The sequence below is a fragment of the Nestor notabilis genome, unplaced genomic scaffold, assembly GCF_000696875.1.
Source record: "Nestor notabilis isolate BGI_N333 unplaced genomic scaffold, ASM69687v1 scaffold5612, whole genome shotgun sequence".
In the NCBI taxonomy this organism is placed as follows: domain Eukaryota; kingdom Metazoa; phylum Chordata; class Aves; order Psittaciformes; family Psittacidae; genus Nestor; species Nestor notabilis.
In genome coordinates this window covers 38,965-52,810 of record NW_009917832.1, presented here as the reverse complement: position 1 = coordinate 52,810, position 13,846 = coordinate 38,965, and the positions used below count along the sequence as shown (strand labels likewise).

General features: G+C 39.1%; 1 protein-coding gene across 1 annotated transcript in view; it reads left to right on the top strand.

Moving 5' to 3' along the window:
- Window positions 1–13,846, top strand: part of CPNE4 (copine IV) — an 87,517-nt gene that overhangs the window by 40,399 nt on the left and 33,272 nt on the right. The window contains exons 5-7 of the mRNA XM_010009428.1: window positions 3,881–3,967; window positions 4,381–4,440; window positions 9,722–9,855. Of these exons, the coding sequence (XP_010007730.1) occupies window positions 3,881–3,967; window positions 4,381–4,440; window positions 9,722–9,855 (281 nt within the window). The remainder of the gene's footprint in view (window positions 1–3,880; window positions 3,968–4,380; window positions 4,441–9,721; window positions 9,856–13,846) is intronic.

Sequence of the window (13,846 nt, the reverse complement as noted above, 5' to 3'; positions counted from 1 at the left end):
CAGGAATAAAGCAGCCTTTTGGGCAGGAGTAGCTGCAGTTTGCTTAGAAGTGACTTGCTTTTCTTGAGGCACCAGAAAGAGGTAATGCAGGATATAATGCTGCCTGCTGTCAGTTGGGATTTTCACCCTGTCCATTAGACCATGGTGCCTCCTTTGTCATTTACAAACTATGCCATTTGTTGCAGTAGCTGTACGTGAAGGACCAGGAGAGAAACGAAAGAATTGCAGGGCAGGCAAGAGAACATTCTAGTGATAATCCAGGCTTTGCCATAGCTCTCTAGCCCTTTCCTCACAACACTATCAAATGTCCTGGTGTGCAAGCACAGTGTTGCAGAGAAAGCAACTGCTCTGTATTATGATTTCTCCTGCCTCTGGGGTATGTGAAACTCTGCAGACCTTTATTTATTTCTCTGAATAACTTGTGCTATTCAGTAACCACATACTGTCCAAATTTTGGTTCTACAGTGGTTGCCTCTATTTAGTCACCTCCACTTGCCTTTGCTGGTGTGTGGCATTAGTTTGCTGACTTTCATTGAAGAATAGCTGGATGGAGTTTGTTTTACATACAGAAATTCTCCACAAAGTGGTTTAAATTTGGGGGTATAAAACACCAAAGCAGTATAGTGTGAGGGTTTGTTACCAACATTTGCAACAGTACTTACATTAAAATAACATGAAATAGTTCAAACCAGGTTGCTTTCTGTTTCAGAATCACTGTGTTGTTCGACAGCGAAAGAGCTTGCATAGCCCAGAGCTGCCAGGCACTGGGAGGAAATGCTGAGTGACTTTCAGAGGATGAATCCAACTCTCACAATCGTTACCATTAGTGTCAGATTGCAGGCTCTTGCATGAGTTTCCTCTCAACTGAAAATTTAATTTAAGAGACACAAATTAATCGATAAAAAACCATGTCAGATCCCAAATCAATACTGGGAATCTAGGAACAGACTGAAAATTGAGGTTGGCCTCACATGGCAAGCAAAATATTTGAAAGTTGTTTCAAGTTATTACTTACCTGCTTAGAGTTGTATTCTGAACTCTGTTCCCTTTGGAAGAGTTAGAGATATGACAAGGCCTGTATAGGGAATTTACTTCAAATGATGCTTGTCACATCTTCAGCTCAAACTGTGGGAATTGCCAGCATCAGAACTGGATCTTGGTGGGTAAGTGAAGATTGAGAGTTTTAGGTAAAACAGTCTTATTGGGTTTTTTAAGTCTGTGAATTGGGAAATGTCTTCTCCATCCTCTCCTTTCCTATTCCCTTCACTTCTTTATACTATCACACCAACAGATTTAATAGGTGCAAAATTATGCTTTCTTTCTGTTTTCCTGCTTTCTGGGAACTTGCTATCCTCTTCTTCTCTTTGCTTTATTACCAACGTGAGCCAATGACATGTTATTGACTTGCACATGGAATATTTTAAGGAGCTTTAGATAGTTGCTGAGAATTGTTATCTGTACATCTCAAAATGTACTGCAAAGGTGGGTTAACATTCCTAGCTGCATTTTACAGTTAGCACAGAGTAGCTACGAGGCTGGCCAGAGGCACAGATTTTTCTTCCCTGAAGTAGTTTTTTATGCCACTTTGGTCCTTATATAGTGCAAACTTCTTCCAGAAACCAGTGAAATGAACAAAATGTTTATCAGGCTTAAATGATCCTTTTCCCAAGGAGAAGAATTGTGTGCATGGTTAAGGTGTCATATGGGTTGGGCCTTGTTTAACATGCCCATTGAAAAGTGCTTGTGTAGGGGGATGATAAAATTAAGGAAGTGCGCCTTGAATATTCAGGGGAAAGCAATGAGGTCTCTCCAGTCAAGTTCAGTGTCAAAGGGAAGAACTCAAATCTTGACTCCTGTTTTTAATTTCTATTTGATTTATTAGTTTCTTTAGAATCATTGAATCAACAAGGTTGGAAAACACCTTTAAGACCATCCAGTCCAACCGTTGCCCAGCACTGCCAAGGCCACCACTAACCCATGTCACTGAGAGCCTCATCTACATGGTTTGGGAACACTCCCAGGAACAGTGATTCCACCATTTCCCTGGGAATATCTAACATAACGTATATTATGTGTATTATACATGAATATACATATTAATGTTTATTATAATATACAATCAGCACAGTTTCTCTGTAGGAGTGTTTCTAATAAGTTTGGAGACAACTGTGTGCTAAACCCTTTTGTCAGACAGCAATGAATCAAGGTCAAGCAGGCAGTGCTTTTGCCTCGCTGTCAGATTGCTTTCCCGCTCTGGCGTTGTGTCACAGAGCACTCTGTTTACTTGGAGAGAAAGGTTTTTATTTCTTAAGCCTGACTGCTTCTCTTGAGTAGAGGAAAATGTTTATGGAGGATTTCCCCTGAACACATGGGCCTGTGTCTGCCTGTTTTCTCAGCTGGAAAAATCATTTCACAAGACAAATAACTGAGCTGTAGGCTAACTGGGAGAGCGAGCAGATGTGCTTCCTGCAGTTGGAACACTTCTTTGTCTTTTCCCATTCTTCACTCTGACACCCGTATCCCGTAACAGAGTGAAGAACATACTCCTCTTGCCCTGTGCAGTAAAGGTCTCATATTGCTCCAAAACCATATGTTTTGCCTTCCTTTTTTGGACATTTGACAAAAGCTCTAAGTCTGTAATACTGCAGAGGCATCCAAATAAGTGCTGTTAGGCAATGGTTTGAAGCTCAGTGAAATTGCTGGTGCTGTTCATAAGGTAAAAATAGTTTTATGTACTCACTTTCCTCAGGTCCTGTATGAAAGTCTTCACTACAGACAACGTATTGTAACATGTAAGAAGGTCTTCACTGTAGGCAAAATATTGTAACATTTAAGACAGCTCTGTTGCATTTCAAAATGTTGTAATAGGGATTTTTTAGGTAATTGGTCATCCTGGTTCCCTTTGGAGGTATATTCTTCATGTTACCCAATATCACATGTTTTCCCCCAACACACGAAACACTTGAAAACAGAAAATAGTAATGTTCCTAACCATATTCAGTAAAGCATTACAGATAAAATCTGGATTTACGAATGCCAATAGATACTTGCATGTACAAACATACATTTTCCTCCTGCAGTAAGAGGCATGAATAATGTTGTAGACATTAGAGGTCAGGGTCTGAAAACTTGGCTTTGTCAATCTGCCTGAAGCCAGAGAAGGGCAGAACACCTGAAGTGGAAATCTGTGAGATCCTGGGAGCTGTTTAGATGGGAACAATACAATGCATTTCAGTAGTGAGATAGGACTATTTTGCTGTAAAATTGACTGTTTGTAAATAAAACTAATCAGAAAATTTTCAAAAAGGGTCTTATTATATTCCTCGGGATAATTTTCAAATTTGCAAGTAATTTGTTAACCGCGTGTTTGTGCAGTGTTTAATGATTTTGTTAACTTTTTATTTTGCTATCGGACTTAAAGGAGAAACTGTTGCTTGCTTTCAAGAGAGAGCGAGATGATCTCTGATCAGAATTTCTCCCATCATGAGTTTAATACAAAACACCACTGTGTGCATAGGCAGTTTCATAATTAACACAAATTGTATTAAGTTCCCTCTTTTTTGCTCCTCTTAAATGATCTCAGAAGATTCTCAATCTTGTTTATGCACCACCCTAACCTACAAGACTGAAGGACAACACCACATGGATCTGGAGCGCTCTCTCAGTGCTATGTCCACATGTATCTATTCAAAGAGAGCTGTTTGCCCCAGGCCTTTTTCTTGGTCTTAACACCATTCTCTGCATAGTTAATGGTTTTCATTTTTTATTCTGGGTGCACCATTATTTGACAGGATTTAGTGGAAATCAGACAGGGCCATTTTTGTTAATTATTCAATTTGTCCATAAATTTTCCTCAAGCAGTGATTGCTGTTTCTCACAGGTGCAATGGGAATGCATTAACCCCAAGTATAAAGCAAAGAAGAAGAATTACAAGAACTCAGGCATCGTCATCCTTAACCAGTGCAAGGTAACTCCATGTTTTGCTCTTTGACTGTTCCTTCACTATACTCTCAGCAATACGTTTTAATGGTGTTTGGAAGTGTACACTATAAAGTGGAACCTCCTGTAGAATAATAGCAATGGAAACTGATCCACTACAAAAAGGAAAGACAAGGACTTTAATTCCAAAAGTAAGCTGACTGTCCCCAACTCTCCTCTTACATTTTTCTTGCCCTATCTCTGCTGTTGTGCAATGGAGTAAGCAGTACTAAGCTCTTACACCTACATTTTTGTCTTTGTCTCAAACTATATTTGACACTTTCTTCGCTTCCCTTATTTTCACTTGGTCCCTTTCCTCCTTCTAATTTCTTTGTTTCAAGCAGTTCTGTAATGTTTTAGAAATACACAGCTAAGTTTAATGCCTTGCTTTCTTGTCTGCAGATCCACAAGATGCACTCTTTCTTAGATTATATCATGGGAGGCTGCCAAATACAGTTTACAGTAAGTGTCTTACTTCTCTAACTCCTTTAAATAAAGGGAATCCTGACTCATTACTTTCACAGAGAAATGATTCTTCCATGCCATTTCTGGGCGAATTATTGAGGTCTTCTTGCAAAATGTATTAAGCCTGGAAAATAAAACTATACTAATGCAGTAAGATTTTTTTTGCATATGCTGATTTATGTTTTGAGCAATGAGAGTCATGCTGCAAAAAGTGAAGACAACTTCATACAGGCGTGAGAAGCTAGGCTGGTATAGTCCCACCAGTTCCATCTGAGCTATACCAGTTCCCAAAAGCTGGAGGACTGAATTAGGCCCTTTGACAGTGCTGACTGGCCTTGAGCTTCTGAGCCTCAGTTTGTTAACAAGCATTTCAAATACCCTTGCTCAGACTGTGTCACAGGGAGAGGAATTCACCTCACCTCTCTTGAGGCACTTAAATGTAGGTGTCCTGCTTATCAGTCCGATGGGCCAGCCTTCCTTTCCAGAATGAGTCCTCCGTTAAAGCAAGTTGTTTCCATCTAACAGTGCAGTACAGAAAGTCACTGAGAGAGAGGTAGTCCAGCCAGAGACCTCTCTCTTTCAGTCATGGTGATGTTTCATACCTCAGCCATAGCTGCCAACAGTAAGATGGCACTACAAGGGGACACAGCTGTAATTTAGAGCAAATTCAGAAGCTATTAAGTTCAAGGAACAGGGGATAAAATGATTTGTGGAGCTCTCCATAAACAGAAATTCAATATTTTGTATTTCCAAATAATTGTAATATACCAGCATTTCCCATACACATATTTGGGCTCAGTTCTGGTCTGGTTTATCCCAGTTACAGGGGTAAAATCTAATGCTCCAAGGTAATACTCTTCTGGAGATCTTCTCTTGTCCTGTAGCACTTTGCCCTATTGCTGCTCCCAGGTATCACATATCAAACATCAGATGCTACTGAAATGTTCCATTTCACTTTTTCCAGACAAGCCTTCATTTTCAAAAAAGATTTGACAAAAAATAGGAAGGTTTTTTGTTGACCCAAGTTCCAGCAGCTGTAGGAAGTAGTGGATTGTCGTCTTCTGTACAGATCCACTTTTTGAGGTATAGAACATGCACTTTGCCAGTACAGCCCGCAAACTCACTGGATAACACTCAGAACTGAGGACCCTGGTTTGAGTGTTGCAAGAAATACCTGCTGTAGTGGACAAAGATCTTTGTGGTTGTCTTCTCTCAAGCAACGTATCCTGTGTAATTATCTCTCCACCTTACCCAGCTTCTTCATCTGGTATGCCCACATGCCTTCAATGCCCATTTCTCCTCCAAATCTGAAACTCACCAATCCCTGGAAAAACCTTTAATTTATCTTTCCTGACATTTCCTCCCTAAAAATATGACTGGAAGCACTCAATTATCTGATGTGATCTGAGGTCATCAGCAGAAAGGCAGTAATATCTTTAAAGTAATATCTAAAAGCCATTTCTTATCAGGGCAGGTGCTTAAGCAAATGCAAAGGCTGGTTAATATACATTTCCCACAACTCTAGCTCAAGCACAGGACCATTAGAAAACGTCTGGGGATATACATATTATTATGTTACAGTGGTGCTTTTCAAACTTCTTTATTACAGAGCTCACTGAAGGGTCATGGCAATTTGCTTGCCTTTTATTTACCTGTTGCGTGTTTCCTATCAGTAGGTTGTGAACCACAAGTTGAAAACAGCTGTGTTAAAATGGGTTAAATGGATAGTATTGCTTCTGCTATAATTTACTATTTTAACATTCCAATTTGCTGAAGTGAAACAAAACCACTGACAATAGGAAACTTGGGTAAACTCATCTGCAAGGACAGGCAGTGAGTACTTAAAGGAAATGAAAAATCCATCATATTGTGAACCACAGAGATCCCTCAGTTAACTGCTGCCCTCAGTGGTAAACCCACCAGCTACACTATTGTGTAAACTCAGCACTATCAGTTTTCAATCTACATGGATTCAGGGCAAGCTACTGTGGATGTCTCTGTCCCTATAGCTCTGTTCATGCATAACTTAGCGGTTCTACTTAAAGATTGTCACAAGCTGGCTCTCTGCATACTTTACTTCCTCCTGCCTCAGTTGCACCAGTCCCCAGTGATGACAGCATGGACCGGTTGTATGATGTGTTGCTGTTTCCAGAAATGTAGCAGAGATTTTTCCAGTGGGCAGTGAAGCAAAAGGTTGCAGCCTACAGGGGATATTCAATGCTCCCTTGCTTTCTGCACACATCATATAACCTCCCTTTCACATAGTTGTAATCTGATTAATTCAGACCACTGAATAGAGGAGGCCTGTTCTTTCCACCTTCCCAGATTTCTATTTCTTTAAACTGGAATGGATCTGGAATTGTTTGAAACATTTCTGCTGGTACGTGTATTGTTGTTGTTGTCTTCATACTATTGACATTGCTATTAAGTTCATGCTGTGTACGGGCAGTACGATACAACTGTGATTTGAAAGGGCACTTGCTGAGGGAGGGAAACTGGGATGCTGGGCATACATTTGATAACAAAGAGCTGTAGTATGATGTACCTGGTAATTTAAGACACTAATGAAAGCTTTGGTAACATCATGCTGTGTGTTCTTGGGATGCTTTGTACATCTAGTGTAGTCTGTAGTTAGAAAGAATGTCTCTGCAAAAGGAAAGTAAACTTTTCTTTCACTTTTAAACCATTTATTAGGAAGCTTTCATCTATAGAGATCAATAGTGCTGATTCCAGTACGCTATTTTTATGCACTGCTTATTGCAAAACCATGTATCTCTTATCAGACAGTGTTCCCTGCTGCAGAAGAAATGTTCAGAAGTTGGCAGTGCAAATGGGTCTGTAGTCAGAAGACATTTTCATCACTTTAGGAAATACAGCAGAAAGGATGTATAACATGCATAAAAGGAACTGTAATAGAAAGATATATTGGAGAGATTCTCTCTCAGGCAGGTCACGGTATTGGGCAGGCTTATTCATTGCTGACAGATCTAGCAGGAAGTCCAAGCTATGTAGGGTGTTTTCAATGCAATGAAAATCACCCCTTTACGAGACTGAGGGAAAAAAAAGAAGTACTGAGAGTGTAGTTATTGTTATGTTATGTTCTTATTTAGCTGTGGGAAGATGACTGGTACATTGGAACTAATACATTTAAAGATACACTGATAAAAATCAAATGTACACACTGTAAGAAAGATTCCTACTTTGCCGCCCACAAGATTAGCTTACTTGTAATATTAGCCTAACTCCTGTGATATGTTAACTTTGGGTTTATAAATCTTTATGTATTTGCATAAGACCTTGGTACTGCTGGTTAATGTAAAGGAGCAGAGCTCTGCCTTGTTATTTCGGAATTGTGGCAAGTAACAGCAGTCATCTTTCATAAAAGACCTCCCTTTGGGAGTCACACAGAGATTTGGATCAAAGTCCAGCACACTGCATCCAAGAACAAATATTCATAAAGGCTTCATCATAGGAAATCAGGATATTTTTTGCTTTTCACCAGATCTCGACTACAAGGACCATTTCCAAAAAGGAAGCTTGTTCTGGGGAGAGCTTTTTCTTTCCCAAACCCAAGCCACAGACGTTTCTCCAAGCTCATGGAAACTGCTTCTTATTCCTACACTGTGCTCTTTGTTTCAGTTAAAAAGCAGTTAGCCCTGGCTAACAGCCATGAAAGAAGAAATATACATCTTTTTAAGATAACATGCACACCTTGGCTAAGATTTGTTAAGAGGTGTCCCAAAACTAAGCTAATCCATACAAGCATCTGTGGATTTACCTTAGGTTTCACAAACCACAGCTGTTTCTTTCTTACGTACATGCATGCAGGTGGGAACACGAGAGGTTTCCCACTGATTTATTCATGTTCAATCAAGCTGTCATTTCAGGGGGAAAGATTGATGTGGAAAACAGGCTCACTGCTTCAGTGCATGAGCAGTGAGTAGAGAGGCAGAGCTGAAAGATTTATTTGCAAGCCAAATCAAGCTCATATCTCCTGACTGAAATGTGGTGACGTTCATAGTCCATCAAGGAGATGAAGGGATTTCCAAGCTAACTAGAGCCCTGTGAAAAATTCTTTTCTTCAGCTAAGAGTTTGAGGTGGAAAGTCAGGAACAGTTGGGTTGACACAGTATGCTTTTTCCCTTTTAGTTTTTAGCAAGAAAAAACAAGTTTCAGGAGGACTGTTTCTTTCCTTCTTTTAAGGGAATAGTGTTTCATTTTCATTTTATAGCTGCATAAAATAGTCTTCCCTGTGCCAAGCAGAGGCTCCAGCTGGGGAAGCTGCACATTTGCAGGGGCAAGCTGGGACTTCAAAGTTCATTTTGCAGCCTTCAGCAATGCCCAGCTGTACTAGAAAACTGAACTCTGTGCATTTGTCTATTGAATATCTAGGTATAATGGGGATTTTTGGAGGAAGAAGTCATTGGACAAAGTCGTAAGGAAGTTTATAATTGGTTTTGTTCCCTCCATGAAACCCTTTGGATTTCTTTGTGCTCCTTTTAGGGATTCCTGGAAAGCAGCATCACAAATTCAGAAGAGGGCTTTCTGGTCCATGACAGTCATATCTCAGGAAGATGCATGCCAGAGTATATCTTCAGTGAGAAGTATGAAGAGCATTTTAATAGGGAGAAATGAATTTTAAGAGGATTCATTAATATTTGCTTGCATGTTGAATGCCTCCCACAGTCTTCTCTAAACCTTTTCGACAAAATAGTCTGTGCAGGAGTCAAGCTTTAGTTTTACCCTGCAGCTCACCTTTAAGCTTGCTATCATCTATGAAATTAGGAGGGTTCATTATTTAATACTTAGATGTACAACCCAAAGGAAACAGGCAGTATCTGCTACTATTACTACAGCCACAACAAGGCTTAAAATAGCAAAGAAGTTCTGATTTATAGTTTTAGTAGGACTTCTAACTTTCTCAGGACATTTTTCCTGCAAAGCTTTTATGTCCTGAACATCTCCTGACCTGGAATAGTTTAATTAAGTATGAGAACCTAAAGATAGTTAATTTCATTCATTTTTGTTAGAACATAATTTACCACGTAAAATAATAATTCAGTTAATTTTTACCTAGTTATGCCATTTTATATTTCATAAGCTGTTCTTTACTTTTCAACATGTTTATCAATACTTTCCTGATCAAACTTTGATGAAGTACACCATAAAATTACCTTTAAGGCTGTCATAGACTGTTTCTGGTAAAGATACATGGTTGGTGTGAGTATACTTAGGCCCAGAAGAGCTCCACAACACATTGTCTTTTCTTCTTTTCCAGGTAGCTATAGATTTCACTGCATCAAATGGTGATCCTAGGAACAGCTGCTCACTGCACTACATCCACCCCTATCAACCCAATGAGTACTTGAAAGCACTGGTAGCTGTTGGGGAGATTTGCCAAGACTATGACAGGTAAATAACCCCGTCTGATAACAGAATTGTCTTTAGAAAGTGTTTTCATGGTGTGAAACCAATGACTGCCTGCTGCCAGTAGCTTTATTTTTAGTCATTTAAGAGAACTGACTGCATGTCAGAAAGATCAGTCTACCTTACACTTTTGAGAGTGACAGTGGGTTTAGATTAGCTTCAAGGTAATGAAAGGCCCAGTTCTTGGCTGTTTGGCTGATGTTTGTCAAGTTTCAGGTTTGTATTCACATGCCAAATTTGCATGTGAGTTGATTTTTCATGTGTATTAAACTTGAAGCCTGCTTTGCAGATGCTGATAGCATCCTTTCTGATACAACTGGGAGTCTGGTTCTGTCCCATCCCACACAAAAGTGCTCCTGAGATATTGTGTTTGAAGGTGAATCTGTAGTTGCCTAAATTGCTGGGTGTCGATGTCTGTTCTTAGTAGTAAAAGTGTGGTCTTTTTCAGTGTTCTCCTGGCCTGTTGACTATTACAGTCTCTTTTAAAATAAGTGTTAAAAGTTAGTGATAATGTGTGCACACAACATGCCTTTAAATAAGAAAATAAACGCAAGTAATTGGGCCAGATATGCTTTGATTACATTATGTACTTCTGTTGCTTCCAAAGATGCTGCTTGCTTCTGTCAAATTAATTGCCCATTATTAATCTAATTACCAAGTGCCTTTCTTTTCAATGTTCTTTCTTTGTTTGTGAGGCAGAGTATCTCAAGCAATTACTTTCTAATCTTTGCACATGCAATAGTCATCCAACCACCACTTTGCCATGTGTAAATAGCAGAGCTCACAAAACCAGTGGTACTTCCAGTCAGATCTGAATTATGCTTTCTGTATGAATTGTGGAGTGACCTAGTTTGCATGTTGCATGTCACATATACCAATTAGCCTGCTCAGAGGCACTTCCATTTGCATGGTAATGAAATGTCTTCTGAAAGAAGAATGAGGAAAATAATGCCCTGATCTAATTTCTGTAAGAATTTCATGGTCAAACTTAGTGAGTCTGAGAAAATTAATATTTCATTGTGAGTTGGTAACTTCTTGGTGATTATCCAGTAATTTAATAATTACTAGCAGTAATTCAGAGGATTAATTTACTTCAGAAGAGGGAATAAAAAGGGCTGGTTTGTGCATGTAGATTCTTTTATCACATGAGGTGTATTTTGTAAGAAGATGACACAGTCCCTACTGTACGGGATATGAAGCCCAAATCAGGATTCTTCTCTCAATATAGCATGTTCCAATCATCACAAAAAATAACAGCCAGTCATTTTTCCAATGAAATCATCAGCATCATTCAGTTCTATTGTGCTGAGAAAAGCCTGTTGATGCTCATCAGCGCCTGTTGATGCTCATCCATATGAGCTATGGACTAGGGCTGAACAGAAGCCAGAATTCCTTTTCTTGGGGGAAATGTCATCTTTCTGGCATGTGTTTGGCCTGTACATGCTCTTTAGTTGTGACACTGTAAATATATTCCTATGGGCAAGTGGTTCAACATGGTCAGTGCTTTCTGAGCAAAATGTTAAGTGAGGACCTTTTCTCTAGATTTGCACATTTTGAATCCAGCAAACTGGAAATGAAAGCTGTAATTTCTCTAAAGAAATGAGGAGGAGCAAACCTTCACAGGAAATAATTTACAGGTCCTGTATAGTTCTATTTAGTTAGAACCTTGAGACATATAAGCATATACAACCTATAAAGCAAATCTTCTGCATATGCAGTTTAAAAGAAAGAGTTTCAAATTCCGTAAGAACATGCGGTGCGGCACAAATCCGTAACTGCTCCAGTGAGCCCAGTTGTGCTTCAAATACTGGAGTAGGATTGCTGTTTCCAGGTTAAGATCAGCCAGAAAAGAAAAGAGAGGGACCTGCTTAACCTAAGGGCTGTTAAGAGGCTTAGAGCCAGAGTGTCATCATTTGCATAGGAGCATGACTTCAGTAAGATAAAAAGACCACAAAGATGGCATTGCTCTTACCGAAGTTTTATAGTTTGTGCCCATCAGTTATCTCAGATAGTCAGAACTGGCTGATTTCGATCCAAACCAAGGAAAATGGAGTGGTTTTCTTTGAGTCTCAGGATTAATGTGTTGCATCAAATGAAAGAATAGTTGGAATAAAGTAAAATCTGTGGTTTGCAGTGCTTTTTGCATTCCAGTAGTATGCATATAGTATTTTTGCTACACTTACAAAAATAAAGACTGCTCTGAATATTTGGGGGGGGGGGGTGGGAAGCCTGTAGCTATTACTTAAAATCCTGCTATAATTAGAAACATTCAAATGTATTTGTTATTTGGGAGGAATTGGATTGGCAAGTAATATAGAGAGTAACTACACTCAGAATCCAACATTTTCTTTTATATAGTCTAGTTAGTTCTGCCAGTCAGTCCAAATCTTATAATCTAGGTTTCTGTATGTATCAGCCTAACATAATGTATCTGTAAGTAATCAGTGCTCCAAATTAAGTGCTTCTCACATCCTCTGACACAGTGGAACAATCCCTGCTCATCCACAAGCCCATTTATCTGTACGGTTCAGAGATTCCTGAAACAGTTAAATGAATAGCTCCGTTCTGCATAGTGAAGTGTGAAAGAATATAACTCATTCTTTCATCAGCAATATCCAGAGAATGAGAAATAGAGGGTGATTATTATTCTGATTGCAGAAGGGCTGAAGTCCTGTAGGAATATGCCAATCTGATCATGGTATGGGAAAGAGAAGAGCTGTTCACCTGAGCAGAACTCTTAATGCTTTATCTATATGGTGGAATTGTTTCAGGCTATAGCACATTTGTCATAAGAGAGAAGATAAAGTTTGCATGTGATATAATCAATGGCTAAGCAACAGCAGCAATGGATCATAAAGGAAGGAGAAATGATCATTAGTTTATAGAACTAGGCTCTAAAATGATGAAAGATATCTAAAACATAAATGACTCGTGTATGTTTAAATATGACCTCATGAAGCATATTATATATATGTGTATATATAAAAACCATACATATTCATATGTATTTCCATTTAAACCTTTTCACAAGCTTTCTTTTTTATTAAGAATTGTATCACTTGATAGAATTTTACCTTGAAATTGGGCAAGTCTACTCCACCTTTTTGTATCTTTAAGAAACAGACGGAAATGGTGAAAAATCATTGGGTACTGAAGTGTTTAATGTGAAAAGGATCTGTTTCGGTATCATTCCTTATTTATTCTTTACCTCAGTAATTTCAGTATTGAGTTCTCTGGATCACAAGTCAAATCAGGTGTTTCTGATGACCAGCAAAGATCAGCCTAGTGAGGATCCTGAAAAATCAGTTAGAATCAAGTCATAGAATCAACTAGCTTGGTAAAAACCTTTAAGATCATCAAGTCCAATCACTACCAAAGGTATATATATCTGTATATCCACCTAGCTCTCTGTGCCAGAGGAGCCTGTGGCTAAACTGGGGAATAAGGAAACATATCCTCTCACCATGGTCTGGCCATTACCTGTCCTACCTCTTCTTTTTCCCCCTTCTCACATCCAGGCTTCCATCAAAAGGAAACAGAGGCATTTGGGCAGGGTTGTGGGAGCTCCGTGGGAGCTCCATGGGAGCACGAGTAACAGCAGGGAGACTGCATCTGCAGTGGGATGTGTCCCCAGCACATATACATGCACATTGACAAGACTCTTTCCTGTAGCTCATCTTTCCTTCTGCAGTGATTGCTGTCTCTGACAAAGGAAAAAGGGCTGGAATGGGACTGTAAATAGTTTGTTTATAAGCATAAATGGTGCTACATGCATGCAATGCTAAAGGCATACTTCCATACTGATCTTACTTTATTACAGGTTTTAATGATGATATTGTAAGTCTGGCAAGACTTGCAGATCTGCTCCTCAGTTTGAATCTGATTTCTGCAGTTAGTAGCTTTCCTTTCTCTTCTGCTTATTAAGGATCTCATTATATTACATTAAATATTTATCTCTGCATTAAAACCTCTGTTC